The 13,343-nt window shown below is 36.8% G+C and overlaps 1 protein-coding gene across 7 annotated transcripts in view; it reads left to right on the top strand.

Annotated features, from left to right (window-relative positions):
• EXOC2 (exocyst complex component 2) overlaps positions 1–13,343 on the top strand; it is a 254,857-nt gene that overhangs the window by 61,371 nt on the left and 180,143 nt on the right. For all 7 annotated transcript variants that reach the window (XM_081056234.1, XM_081056230.1, XM_081056232.1 and 4 more), the window contains exon 4: positions 6,943–7,069. In XM_081056234.1, coding sequence (XP_080912360.1) covers positions 6,943–7,069 — 127 coding nt within the window. The remainder of the gene's footprint in view (positions 1–6,942; positions 7,070–13,343) is intronic.

The raw sequence follows: 13,343 nt of genomic DNA, 5'->3' as shown, positions 1-13,343 counted from the left end.
AATTAGTTGCCCATATGCATGCTGGTTTATTTCTGGGCTCCCAGTTCTGTTCCGTTGGTCTATGTGTCTATTTTTCTGCCAGTACCATACTATTTTGATTATTTTAGCTCTGTAGTATAATTTGAATTCAGGGAGTGTGATAATTCCAGCTTTGTTCTTTTTTCTGAGGATTGCTTTGGCTATTCGTGATCTTTTGTTCCATACAAATTTGAGGATTTTTGTTGTTCTGTATCTTTGAAAAATACCATTGGGATTTTGATGGGGATTGCATTAAATCTGTATATTGCTTTCGGTAATATGGCCATTTTAACTATGGGGATTATTCCAGTCCATGAACACGAAATATCTTTCCGTTTCTTTGTGTCTTCCTTCAATTTCTTTTAAAAATGTCTTATAGTTTTCAGTATATAAGTCTTTCACATCCCTGGTTAAGTTTATTCCCAGGTATTTTATTCTTTTGGTTGCAGTTGCAAAAGGAATTTTTTTTTTTTATTTCTTTTTCTGAGATTTCAGTTTTAAGTATATAGTAATCCAGTGGATTTTTGTACATTGATTTTATATCCTGCAACTTGACTGTATTTGTGTATTGTTTCTGATATTTTTTTGGTGGCATCTTTAGGGATTTCTATATAAAGAATCATATCACCTGCAAAAAGTGACAGTTATACTGTGCTTCACTCCTAATTAGGATGCCTTTTATTTCTTTCTCTTGCCTGAATGATCTGGCGAGGACTTCCAACACTAGGGTGAATAACAGTGGTGAGAGTGAGCACCCTTGTCTTGTTCCTGATCTTAGAGGAAAATACTTTCAGTGTTTAACCATTGAGTATTATATTAGCAGAGGATTTCTCACATATGGGCCTTAATTATGTTGAGGCACTTCCTTCTGTACCCATTTCATTAAGTGTTTTATTAATCATCAGTGGGTGTTGTATCTTTTTAATGTATTGTTGTATTCAATTTGCTAGTATTGTGTTTAGGATTTTTGCATCTATATTCAACAGAAATATTGGCCTGTAATTTGTGTGTGTGTGTGTGTGTGTGTGTGTGTGTGTGTGTGTTTTCCTTTCCATTGGTATCGTAAAATGGGTTAGGTCTCGTAAAATGAGTTAGGAAGTATTGCCTTTTTCAATTTTTTGGAAGATTTTGGAAAAGACATACATTAAATATTCTTTGAATGTTTGGTAGAATTCACTGATGAAGCCATCTGGTCCTGAACTTCTACTTTTTGGGAGATTTTTTTTTTTTTAATTTTTTTATTGGGGAAGTGGAACAGGATTTTATTGGGGAACAGTGTGTATTTCCAGGACTTCTTTTTGTGTGTTTTTTCCAAGTCAAGTTGTCCTTTCAATCTTAGTTGTGGAGGGTGCCATTTAGCTTCAAGTTGTTGTCCTTTCAGTCTTACTTGTGGAGGGCACAGCTCAGCTCCAGGTCCAATTGCCCTTGCTAGTTGCAGGGGGCGCTGCCCACCATCCCTTGTGGGAGTTGAGGAATCAAACTGGCAACCTTTTGGTTGAGAGGATGCGCTCCAACCAACTGAGCCATCCGGGAGCTCAGCGGCAGCTCAGCTCAAGGTGCCGTGTTCAATCTTAGTTGCAGGGAGCGGAGCCCACGATCCCTTTTGGGACACAAGGAGTTGAACTGGCAGTCTTGTGGTTGAGAGCCCACTGGCCCATGTGGGAATCGAACCGGCAGCCTTCGGAGTTAGGAGCGTAGAGCTCTAACCGCCTGAGCCACTGGGCCAGTCCCTTTTTTGGGAGATTTGTGTTGTTTATTTCTTCTAGGTTATGGAATTTGGTGGCGTATAGCCCTTTCGTGTATTATTCTTGTGTAATCCTTTGCATTTCTGTGGTGTCCATTGTAGCTTCTTCTCTTTCGTTTCTGATTTTGTTTGAGTCTTTTCTCTTTTTCCCTTAGTGAGTCTAGCCAGAGGTTTGTCAATTTTATTGATCTTTTCAAAGAACCAGCTCCTTTTTGCATTAAATGTTCTATTGTCTTTTTGCTCTCTATTTTGTTTAAGTCTGCTGTAATTTTTATTATTGCCTTCTACTGACTTTGGGTATCATTTGTTATTATTTTTGTAGTTCTTTCAGTTGAAATGTTAGGTTGCTTATTTGAGATTTTTCTTGTTTCTAGAGGTAGTCCTATAATGCTCTAAACTTCCGTCTTATTACTGCTTTTGCTATATCCCTCAAATTTTGATATTTCATGTTGTCATTCTCATTTTCCATGTATCTTTTGATCTCTCATTTCTTCCTTGACCCAGTCATTATTTAGTAGCATATTCTTTAACCTCCACATATTTAGTTTTTTCATTGATTTTTTTTTTTGCAGTTGATTTCAAAGTTCAAAGCATTGTGATTGGAGAATATGCTTGGTTTGATTTTAATCTTCTTAAATTTTTTGAAGCTCGATTTGTGCCCCAACATACGGTGTATCTCTTGAGAATATGCTCAAGAATGTGTATCCTGGTGTTCTGGGATGCAAAATTATGTAAATATCATAATATTTATTTATATAAAATTATGTAAATATTAGACCTTTTGGTCTAATGTGTCTTTTAAGACTGATATTTCCTTACTGATTTTCTGTTTGAATGATCTATCCGTAGCTGTCAGTGTCGTAGTTAGGTCCCTTACTATAATTGTGTTTTTGACAGTTTCTCCCTTTAGCTCTGTTGGTAGTTGCTTTATATATTTTGGTGCTCTCAGGTTGGATGCATATATATTTGTAAGTGTTATGTCTTCTGGATGGATTGACCTCCTTTTCATTATAAAATATCCATCTTTGTCTGTTACCTTTTTTATCTTTAAATCTGTTTTGTCAGATATAAGTATGGCTAAACCCACTTTTCTCGGGATACCATTTGCTTGGAATTATCATTTTCCACCCTTTCACTTTGAATCTATGTTTGTGTTTACAACAGCGAGATTTGTCTCCTGAAGGCAGCTTAAAGTTGTATTTTTTTTTTCTTTTTGATCTATCCCACTACTCTGTGCCTTTTAATTGGTGAGTGCAATCAATTTACCTTTAGGGTGATTAGTAATACCTGAGGATTTCCTATAAGCATTTTATGTTCTTGTTTTTTTTTCTGGTAGCTCTGTATCTCTATTGTTTCTTTTCCTTTGTGTTTCTTTCTGGTGGTATTCTGTGACTTTTTCTTCCCCTCCGTTTTTTCTTTTTTAATGTAATGTGTCTCAGATCTAGATTTCTTTTTTGTGGTTACCAGTAGGTTTATATAAAAGAAAGTTTCATATATACAGAGGTTCTTTTCCTTCTGATTGCTTCTTATCTCCATTCCCTTTCCTTTTATGTTTTTGTTGTCACAGATTATCCCTTTTTTATGCATACATTCATTTCCAAGTTGCAATCCTGCCTCCTTGTCCTCCTCCTTCTCCTTCTTCTTTTTCCCTCTTTAACTTTTATGTTATAGTTAAGTGTTTCATACTCTATTCTGAACAAGGGTTGGAATTTCCTGCTTCTCTGTGTTAGTCATCTTACTCATAATTTTGTATCCTATGTCTTTTTATTTCAGGTAAAAAAGTACCTTTTTACATATCTTGTAATGCAGGTCTTGTGACCGTAAATTCCCTCAGCTTCTGAATGTCTGGAAAAGCCTTTATTTTTTTCCTTTATATCTAAAGCATAACTTTGTTGGATATATTATTTTTGGTTGATTATTTCTCTCTTTCAATAATTCGAATATTTGTTTCCAGTCTTCTAGTTTATAGGGTTTTTGCTGAAAAATCCGATGATAATCTAATGCTCTTTCCTTTATAGATTCTCATCTTTTCTCCCCTGGCCGCCTTGAGTATTCTCTTTTTTGTCGTTAAGTTTTGACAGTTTTAATATAATGTTCCTTGGAGAAGGCCTTTTTGGATTGAGATAATTAGGTGTTCTGTTGGTTTCTTAGATTCGAGGATCCAGTAATTTTCTTAATTTTGAGAATTTCTCATTGATTGTTTGCTTGAATAGGCTCTCTGCTTCCTTCTCACACTCTTCTTCTGGTATACCTATTTCATTATTCTTATATTGCTCTTTCTAAGGGTGTCACACAGTTCTCATGGTGTTCTTTCTTTTCCTTTTTTAATTTTTTATTCTCAATTCCCTTTCTTCTTCCACTTGAGTCATTTCTAGATTTCTGTCTACTGTATCACTAATTCTTTCCTCCATCTGTTCTGCTTTATTTCCTAAACTTCACTAGTCCATTTTTCATCTCCTTTATTAAGTTCTTCAGCTCCAGAATTTGTTCGGTTCTTTTTTTATAATTTCAGTCTCTTTGTTGTAAGTATTCCGTTTGTTCGTTGATTTTATTTCTGAGTTCGTTGAATTGCTTTTCTGTGTTTTTTGTAGTTCATTGAGTATTTTGTAAATGGCAGTCTTGAATTTTCTGTCATTTAAATCACAGTCTTCCATGTCTTTAAGTTTATTTTCTGGAGATTTTTTTATATTCTTTACGAGTTCATTTGTTTTCTCCATTATTCATTGTGGTTATTCATTTTGCTTGATGGATTACTTCTCTGCCTGGACATTGTGGGAATGAAAGTATTTTGACACTTCACTGTTCAGCCCTTTGGTAAGTAGACTTCTTTTGTTTTCAAGTAGGTGGCGCTGAAGCGCAGGTTTTTATTTTCTATTACCTGCACTGTCTGGTCTTCTAGGATCTTGGTGGAGCAGTGTTGCCTGCACCATGGAATGTGCCCTGTGTTCCTCGAGATGATGGGCGTTCCATTTACTTCCCTGTCACCTCTGTCTTACAGCACCACTTTCCTGAATTGGAAGTGGCAGGCTGTGGGTCTTCTGTGTGTCCCCTGCACTACATTCCTGTAGCCAGGAGCTACAGGCCAAGCTGCTCTGTCTCCGTTGACCCTGCTGTCTGTACCAGGCTGTAGGGAGATGCATGGGGAGGTTCGGACGGGGAGGCTGGTTTGTGAGGCCACGGTTTTGCTCTTTCTCCTGTGTTTAGCTGCAATGAATACAGGCCACTTAGGCTGGAAAGGTTTTTTTGTTTTCCTAGCCCTTTCAAGATCTGCTGAGTGAGGGATTTACTAGGGGAGGGCCACAGGGGCATAGGGTAGGCAGTTCCTCCCGTCTGCAGAATCCTTTGTGCTGGTGGGCTGTGGAGCAGTTCGACTTTTTGCACCACCTCTCTGCCCCTACCCCTGGCCCAAGCCTCAGTGTGTGTCAGCCACCCAGGCAGGTTTGCTGTCTCTGACCCTCCAGTGTGTCCAGTGGGGGTTGCACCCTGCCTGCCCTTCACTACTTTGGGGCCTGGTTGAGCATGGAACTGCCGCGGCTTCAGTCCCCGTCCTTCCTCTCCCTAACCCGTCTTCACTGTTCGCTGAGATACAATCACCTTCTGATCTCGGCGTGTGATGTTTCAGACATGTGCCTGTGTTGAGCAGGGAATCCTTTGTTGAATTATAGCTCTCCAGCTTGTTGTAACTTCAAGTTATAACAAGGGGGAGACCCGGTGGTCCTCTCCTACTGCTTTGCTGCTGAACAATAATTGTCAGTCTTCTCATAGCTATTTCTGTGCATGGCCATCCCCCTACGAAAGTGAGAATAATGTTGGATTCATTGTTGTGGTCTTGTAATGTCTTCTACACCGTTACTACTTGATAAATAGTTGTATAATGTAGGACTATCAAAAGCATAAGTATACCCAGGCCGTAATTCTCTCATATAGAAGAGTAAATAATTTTGCAAATTGTTTTTGTTTTCTCTCTTAGAGCGTAGACCTTTCCTGCAGCATTATCTTCCTTAAATTCCTAGATTTTTTATGAATAAAAATTTAAGGTATTTAAGGAAAAGTTGAAAATGTAATTTATGTATATATATAGACATATATGTGTATGCATATATGTGTATATATACATCGTATATATATATATATATATATATGTATATATATATACATACACACACTATCACTGTTTTATTTGTTTTTGTTTAACGTCTTCAAAAACTGAATTGTGAAATTAAATAAAGCTATTGCTTTCAGTTTTCTGGAGGTACTGAAATCATTTTGACAGAACCAGCATCGTCTCATGCCATGTTTATGCTGCAGATAAGGAAAACTTATTTCAAAGTATTAATTTCATTCTACAACACCCCACCCAGGGCCTACCTAACACAGTGTAGGCTCAGTAAATGCTTATCTCCCTGAACTCAGGACTACCTGGACTGAGCATAATCTCTGACAGAGCCTCCTCTTGTTGCATCCTGGCAGAAATGTGGGTGCTGACAAAATTAGTGGGCTCACAGAAGGTCATACAGCCACAAGTTGCTTGGGGTCCAATACCTTCTTTCATGAATTGTTCCGAGCTCCCAGCTCTTAAACCCTCCTCTCTGCTCTGTGCACTTAGCCCATTTTCTGTTGCATGAGGCCCAGAGGTGGTATACTGGTAGTATGTTCTGTGTCAGGATGAATGACAAAGAGTCCAGTTACATAAAAGAGGGTGCTGTTTTCAGAGATCATATTCTGTTCACAGGGTCCACCCAGTCATTTTCCTGAATCCTCATCAGTTCCATTATATAAGCTATGCATTCCTTGGAAGGTGTTTGGTTGATTTATTTATATAAGGAATTGTTGGGTATTTTGTCTACTGCACCAAATTAATTGTACTTTTTTTTTGTAAAATAATGTGTTTTAGCAGAATTTTTTATCACAGGGTTAATTTATCTCCTCTATTGAATAATGTACAATTAAACCATGAACCAAGATGTATTATTTTTGTCTTTTTATAGATTTTTAGTGCTTTTTAGTTAAGCCACCAGACATTTAAAAATAAATTCAGAGACTTTGTGTCCTTAAATCTCTTTAAAATTATCTTAGCATGAATTTTGTATTAGGTCCTTAAAAAGTAAAGCAGTTTGCAAAACGTAGAAAGTGCCTGGGTTGTCTCTGTCTTATTAAGGATATGCTCCTCATTTTGGTAGGTATTTTGGACCAGTCTGCTGTGTGGGTTGATGAAATTAATTATTATGACATGCGGACTGACAGGAATAAAGGAATTCCTCCCTTGTCCCTACGTCCTGCTAATCCGCTTGGCATTGAGATTGAAAAGTAAGTACCATCTTACCTTCAGTTTTCTTTATTTTCAGTTGCCAGAAAGTTTTACACACACTGAGAGAAGAGAGTCAAACTTCAGAAATACGCAGAAGCACAATTTAAGACACCTCTGTTGTTGGGAGATTGGTGTTATTTCTGAAGGCCGCTCTGCTTTGCTGCCAGGGAATGTTCCCATTACTTAAATCTTTTGGCAAAAACTAGTTACCTCTTTAGTTTTTTAATTTACATTTTGTGAAGAAGAAAAGTATCTTGAAATGTTTAATAACGAATACTTTTAAAAATTGAAGTATATTTGACCTATAATATTATATTAGTTTCAGGTGTACAACATAGTGATTCAACATCTGTATACCTTATGAAATGGTCACTGTGACAAGTGTAGTAACCTTCTGTCACTGTACAAAGGTATTATGATATTATTCTCTGTATTCCCTATGCTGTACATTACATCCTGTCACTTCTTTATTTTATAACTGGAAATTTATACCTCTTAATCTTTTTCGGCCATTTCTTATTCCCCTCCCCTTTGGCAACCATCAGTTTTCCTTTGTATCGATGAGTCTGTCTCTGTTTTCTTTTGTTTTGCTTGTTTTGTCCTTCAGATACAGCATATAAGAGAAATCATATGGTATTTGTCTTTCTCTGTCTGACTTATTTCACTTAGCATAATACTCTCTAGTTCCATTTGTCTTGTCACAAGTGACAAGATTCATTCTTTTTTATGGTTGAGTAATATCCCATTGTATCTATATACCACATTTTTAGTCATTTGTCAGTGGACACCTAGGTTGCTTCCATATCTTGGCTACTATAGATAATGTGCAGTGAACATGGGGTGCATATACTGTTTTTCATAGTGGCTGCACCCTTTTACAGTCCCCCAACTCTTGCTATTTGAATAACATACTTTTAATGACATGAGAATTAATGCATTATGTGGAGTTAGTAAGTTTAAATACTTAGATCGCACTTGAAATAAAAATAGGATTTTCCATGTGCTTGATATTACGGGAAAAAATTTAGAGTAATTAGGCCCAATGTAGTCTTCATTTTTTTAAAGAAATCCTGCCTATAATTCACACTTAATTCAGACTTATTTACTTTAGTAGAATTGTGGCAGGTAAATGCTATCTTTCAAGATGTCTTGAACCAAATCTAGATTTTTCTTAATCCCTAGGACAGTGTTTTAGTAACTTTTATAATTAGGACCTTGATCCTTACATCTTACATAATCAATTCATCTAACACCTTAACTGTTTTATTTTCTGGCTTTAATGGTTCTGCTTATTAAGTTATATACTGGGTGTTCCTCTGTAAACACTTTCTGAAGGTGACAAATTAGTTTGTTAACACTAACCATAGCTTTACTTTGGGTTTTTCTAGGAATGGAGAAAATTCTCCACTGATCTATGTATTTAACTTTGAAGCGTACACTTGAAGACCATTAGTAATTCTAATAGCAGGCTTCTGTTTCACTTGCTAGGCTTTTCCCCTGGCTGAAAGCGAGGCTCAAGTGTTTGTCTTAGGAAGTTCTGTGTTGAAAAAGTCCTGGGCTTAGCAGCTTTTAGTGAGCTTGGACTGTTCTAGGTTATATCTTTGACACTCTTTGTAGTATGGGTCATTCTGGAGCTATTAAGGATTTCAGGGCTTTATGAATTAAGAATTTAAGGACCAAGAAAGTCCAGAAAAGAATGGTAATTGCTCGGTATTTACTGGCTCATAGTTTCAAGCATGAATAGACTTTGCAGTTGATTGTAAAGCTTTTAATAGCCTGTTTCAGTACTCTCAAAAGCCAGCTTCTTTCTAACCTCTGCCACGAAAGAAGTAGAGAGTAGACGGCTCCTTTGTTCTTCATAAAGAACAAACAGTTGTGCATGGGCACAAGGAGCATATGAATGTTGTACGGATTTTGTGTGAGCGTTAGACTAAACTATCAAAGTTAGGGTTAAATTGGATGTTTACTATCATTAAATGGATTTCCTTAAATTCTCCTTTGCATATAGCCCACCCCCTATTTGATCTCTTTACCTTCTCGTGTTCTCTCACCTTTTGTCTTTATTTTTCCTGTTACTGCTGCTACCCACAAAGGAGTTTGGCTTGAATTCTCTCTAATAGCACTTTTTAAAAATGTGTTTCAGGATAATCCTTTGATCACGTTGGTAATGGCAGCCAGAAATAATGGCACTAAAAGTGCTCGGCCTTTTGAAATTTTTCTTTTCTTTCTTCGATGAGAGGTACTCTGATTTTGTGTGGAGTCGGACTCTCAGTCTGAATCACAGCCCTCCCACTCACTGGCAGTAGGACTTTGAGTGCATTATTCTCCTTCTCTTTGCGGTAGTTTCCTCAGATGCAAACGGAGTAGCCGTGTCCCAGGATGGGTGTGAGGGTTCAGTGGTAAATAAGGCCTCAGAGCAGTGTCTCCTCGCGGCAAGTGCTCAGTAAGTGGCAGTCGTCAGTACTAGGGTCCTTGTCTCTTCTTATGGACATGCTGTTCATTGCTCTGTCACTTAGGAAAAGGAGCTCTCTTTTAAGTACTATTAAGATTTCAGGATAATAAATTGTATTAAAATCTTTTTTTAATTTTAAATATTTATATTTCAGTTTCCATTGATATATAATGTTCAGTCTTGACGTGGCCTCCTCTTTAGATCCTTAGTTATTGGGGTTCTGTTCAGCTAATGTTCAGATGATTCTCAAAGTTCATTGTTCTATAATTTAGTTGTAATTTTAATGTCATGGGCTGTGGCAGGCACAGCGTTTACCTAGTCCTCTACCTTCTTTGTATTAAAATCTTAAAATAGTATTATGTACAGTAATTCAAGAAGAACGTAAGTGGTGATAAAATTAACAATACTTCTTTTGAGCTGTTACTTGAGTTTCAATAATTTGTTCAGTCATGGGATAATTAAAGGATAGTTTTTTAAAAGGTAAAATCATGACTTATAAAATGAACACATGTCAGTTTTTATTTAATTCATTAGTTAATTGGAAAACTAGTAAATTGTTAAAAGCAGTTCAAAGGGAATTCCAGAGGACAGACGCGAATAGGCAGTGAGGATGCCAAAAGATGCTTCTACTGCATGGTGACCAGCTGCACCTTCACGGGACAAGTATTTCTATGGCCAGGGATCCCTGGTCACCATCAGCCCTCCACAAGTTAACTTCTGTTTCTGTAACAGTTGCAAAGTAGAGACAAAGAAAGACACCGATCCCCATAGAATCAGAAAACACTGGGAAGGCCCTCCAGACAGTGAAAGGCCATCTAATAACCTTTTTGCTGATTTAAAGTCTTTACAAATTTTCCAGTTGAAAGAAAGGGACAGAGATACGAGGAAGTAAGAAAGAGAAAGTTAGAAGGAAAGAGGTATAGAAACCAAGAGAAGAGAATGTTTGGGGCAGAAAAATGCTTTTCCAGGTTTGTTTTAATATTTTTAAAGATACTGTCAGGAAAAATGCATTTATTTTATTGGACTTTGACCTCAAATCAAAAAAAGAAGAGAACAAGGAAGGACAAGCAGATGTTAAAATATTGGTGTGGGTTTTATTTCCCTAACTCATTATTTTTTAAATGACAGCTTTGGTTTCCATAAAGAATGGTATTACATTCAGATTAGAATCCCAAAGAGCGTTTCTTTACTATCTGTCCTTTATTTCTGTTTATTAATGTCATTTGGGTGTTTCTTCTATAATTAAAAGCTTTGTAAAGAGGACCTATTTTTAATATTTTAAAAATGTCACCAGAGAGGGAATAACAAGGTTATACTTGCTTCTTGAAATACATTAATTGGGAAGGTTTGCAGAAGGATGACTGCTTGGTATAAAATACTCTACTGTGGACCTGAGGAATTATCAGACTAGAGTGGTGGGGCTGCCTTTGGAGACGAATCATCCCCAGCGAACTGGTTGTGTTTATGGAAATTCTCTTCAGCTGACAGTCACACAGACAGTGTGAAATAATGAGGGGTCCTGAAATGTGACCAGTTTAACCTGAATATGAAAAAGCAAGTGAGAATAACAGTATATAGTTTTCTTGGTACTCTTTGGTGTGAGTCAGAGTTTAATAAACATTTTATAAGTGTACCTAGTATGCATACTGTCGTCTTTCAGCCCACAAGTTTAATAATTGGAATTTATTGGCCTCCTTCCACTGCTAAAGTCCTTCATATCCCCAAATTTTTAACTGATGTTTTGCACACATAGTGCCTCGATACTTGTAATCATGTTACTAATTGCTCAGAAAAAAATAACTTCACTTTGAACTGAGACTAGGATTTGCTTATAAAAAGTCTGTATTTCTGATTTATTATAGTGATTGTCACAACTATATGTGTTCTTTGCATAGCTTAAATTGTAATGGAGATTAACCATTTAAACTGAAAAAGAAGGTAAAAAATATATAAAGCCTTCACTGGGTTTTATATCTTAAAAATAATATTTGCGTAACATGAGAATATTTATAAGTAATATTTTTGGAGGTAGTACATTTGAGAGTGAGGGCATAAAAATGGAGCTGTGCCTATGTTTTATATGATGTAAACTCTTGTGCAGTTAGTACGGGATGTCTAGAGTAGTTAATTGCTGCTCCACTAATACCTGCTTCATTTCCACATGGGTTTTGTGGGCAATGTAGGTTTGATTTTCTTCTCATCAGTTTGGCTTTCCAATAGAAAGAAAAGTCACCAACTTTCCTGCTACATTTAGAAAACAAAGAAAGGTGGCAAAGTAGCTCTTAGTATGAGTGTAGGAGAGAAGAGCCTTGGATAAATTTATCATTTAGAAATTTCAAAAAACACACACAACCAAAAACAAGTTAATAATAATTAATACAGCAATGAAAACAATAGTGCTAAAAACTTAAAGCTAAAAGAATTGAGTATAATATACACATTCTCAAAGGAACTGTATAAATTCCTTTCATTCATTCATTCATCAATTCATTCATTTCATTCATTCACATTCTCAAAGGAACTGACTGACTTTTACTGGGTCCGTCTTCCGCGCCTTCCTCTTTCCGTCTGCCAAATCAAGAAAACATGTTCTCCTCATGCAAACTGCAGTCAGGTCTCACTCTATGTGGGGTGGTTAGAATTCCTCTCAAAATGATTTTTGTTTTATTCACTCATGGGTCATTACTGCAAATTGTTCTCATACTTGAAAGTGAAGCTGATATGTTGAAAATATTTGTGTTAAGTTTTCTAGCTGACCACTCAATCCATATACCTGGATCTTCCCATGTCATGGTCTAAACCGTTTGAGATTTCGATTTAAACCTGCGCTTACACTGCCATCTAATGGAAAGCATGCATTTTAGGGGTGGCAAGAGTTGTCAGCTCCTGAAACTTATTTCCTGCAAAGATTTCATGAGTTTCCATAGAAGAGTCTGTGTTGCTTTCAGTCTCTGACTCATGCGGTAGATTTAAAGTGTAGATTTAATTGGAATTACTCAGAATGTCCCTTGCTTTCGTTGACTTGTTAAGCCATCACTTGGTGTGTTGGAGCCTAAAATCCCATTTTGTGAACCTTTCTTTCTAACTCCCCACTGCCGTAGTGCTTCCTTTCTCAATACTGTTGTTTGGACCACTAGCAGTTCCTGCATTCTGAATCAACTCTCCCTCCACTCTCCCCTAAATTTCTGTCTTTCTAGATTTGTAGTTGTGGCTTAATGTCATTCCTAAGATTCTTTGGTTCTTTATTTGACAATAGAAGCACGGAGTTCAAACCTTGACTATTTCCATGCAAGCTCCCTTAGGCTGTTTCCTCACTGTAATATGGGAATACATAATTCACTCTGTTGTTATGAGAATCAAATAAAATGATATTTATGAAAATAGTTCTCAAATACCAAGAACTAAGTATAAAGAATAAAAATAACAGCAAATGACATTTATGAGCATTTGTTGTATGTCAGAAACTGCTGAATCTTCCATATGCATTATCTACTTTCACCTTAAAATATTTCCAAGAGGAAGATACCTTGATCCTATTAGCTCATGAATAAGTAGAACCATGTAGAGGTTACATAAGTTCCCCAAGGTCATGCAGACAAATCCAGCAAACCTCCAGATTGAACCCAGAGACTGTGTTCTTCACCACAACTGACTACCTCTCCTTCCCATTAGAACTACTGCCATGAGTCGTCGGCTTTTGCTGTGAATTCCCCAGGGAGCTGATTTCATTGCTCTTGGCATTGGCACTCTGTTTCTTCCAGATCTTCTAGTTCACATTTATTTTGAGGTGTTTGTTTAAAATATCAGTATATTTAGGCATA

The sequence above is a fragment of the Rhinolophus hipposideros genome (genome assembly GCF_964194185.1).
Source record: "Rhinolophus hipposideros genome assembly, chromosome: 8".
In the NCBI taxonomy this organism is placed as follows: domain Eukaryota; kingdom Metazoa; phylum Chordata; class Mammalia; order Chiroptera; family Rhinolophidae; genus Rhinolophus; species Rhinolophus hipposideros.
The sequence above is the reverse complement of the archived record's forward strand: the minus strand, read 5'-3'. Positions and strand labels throughout refer to the sequence as shown.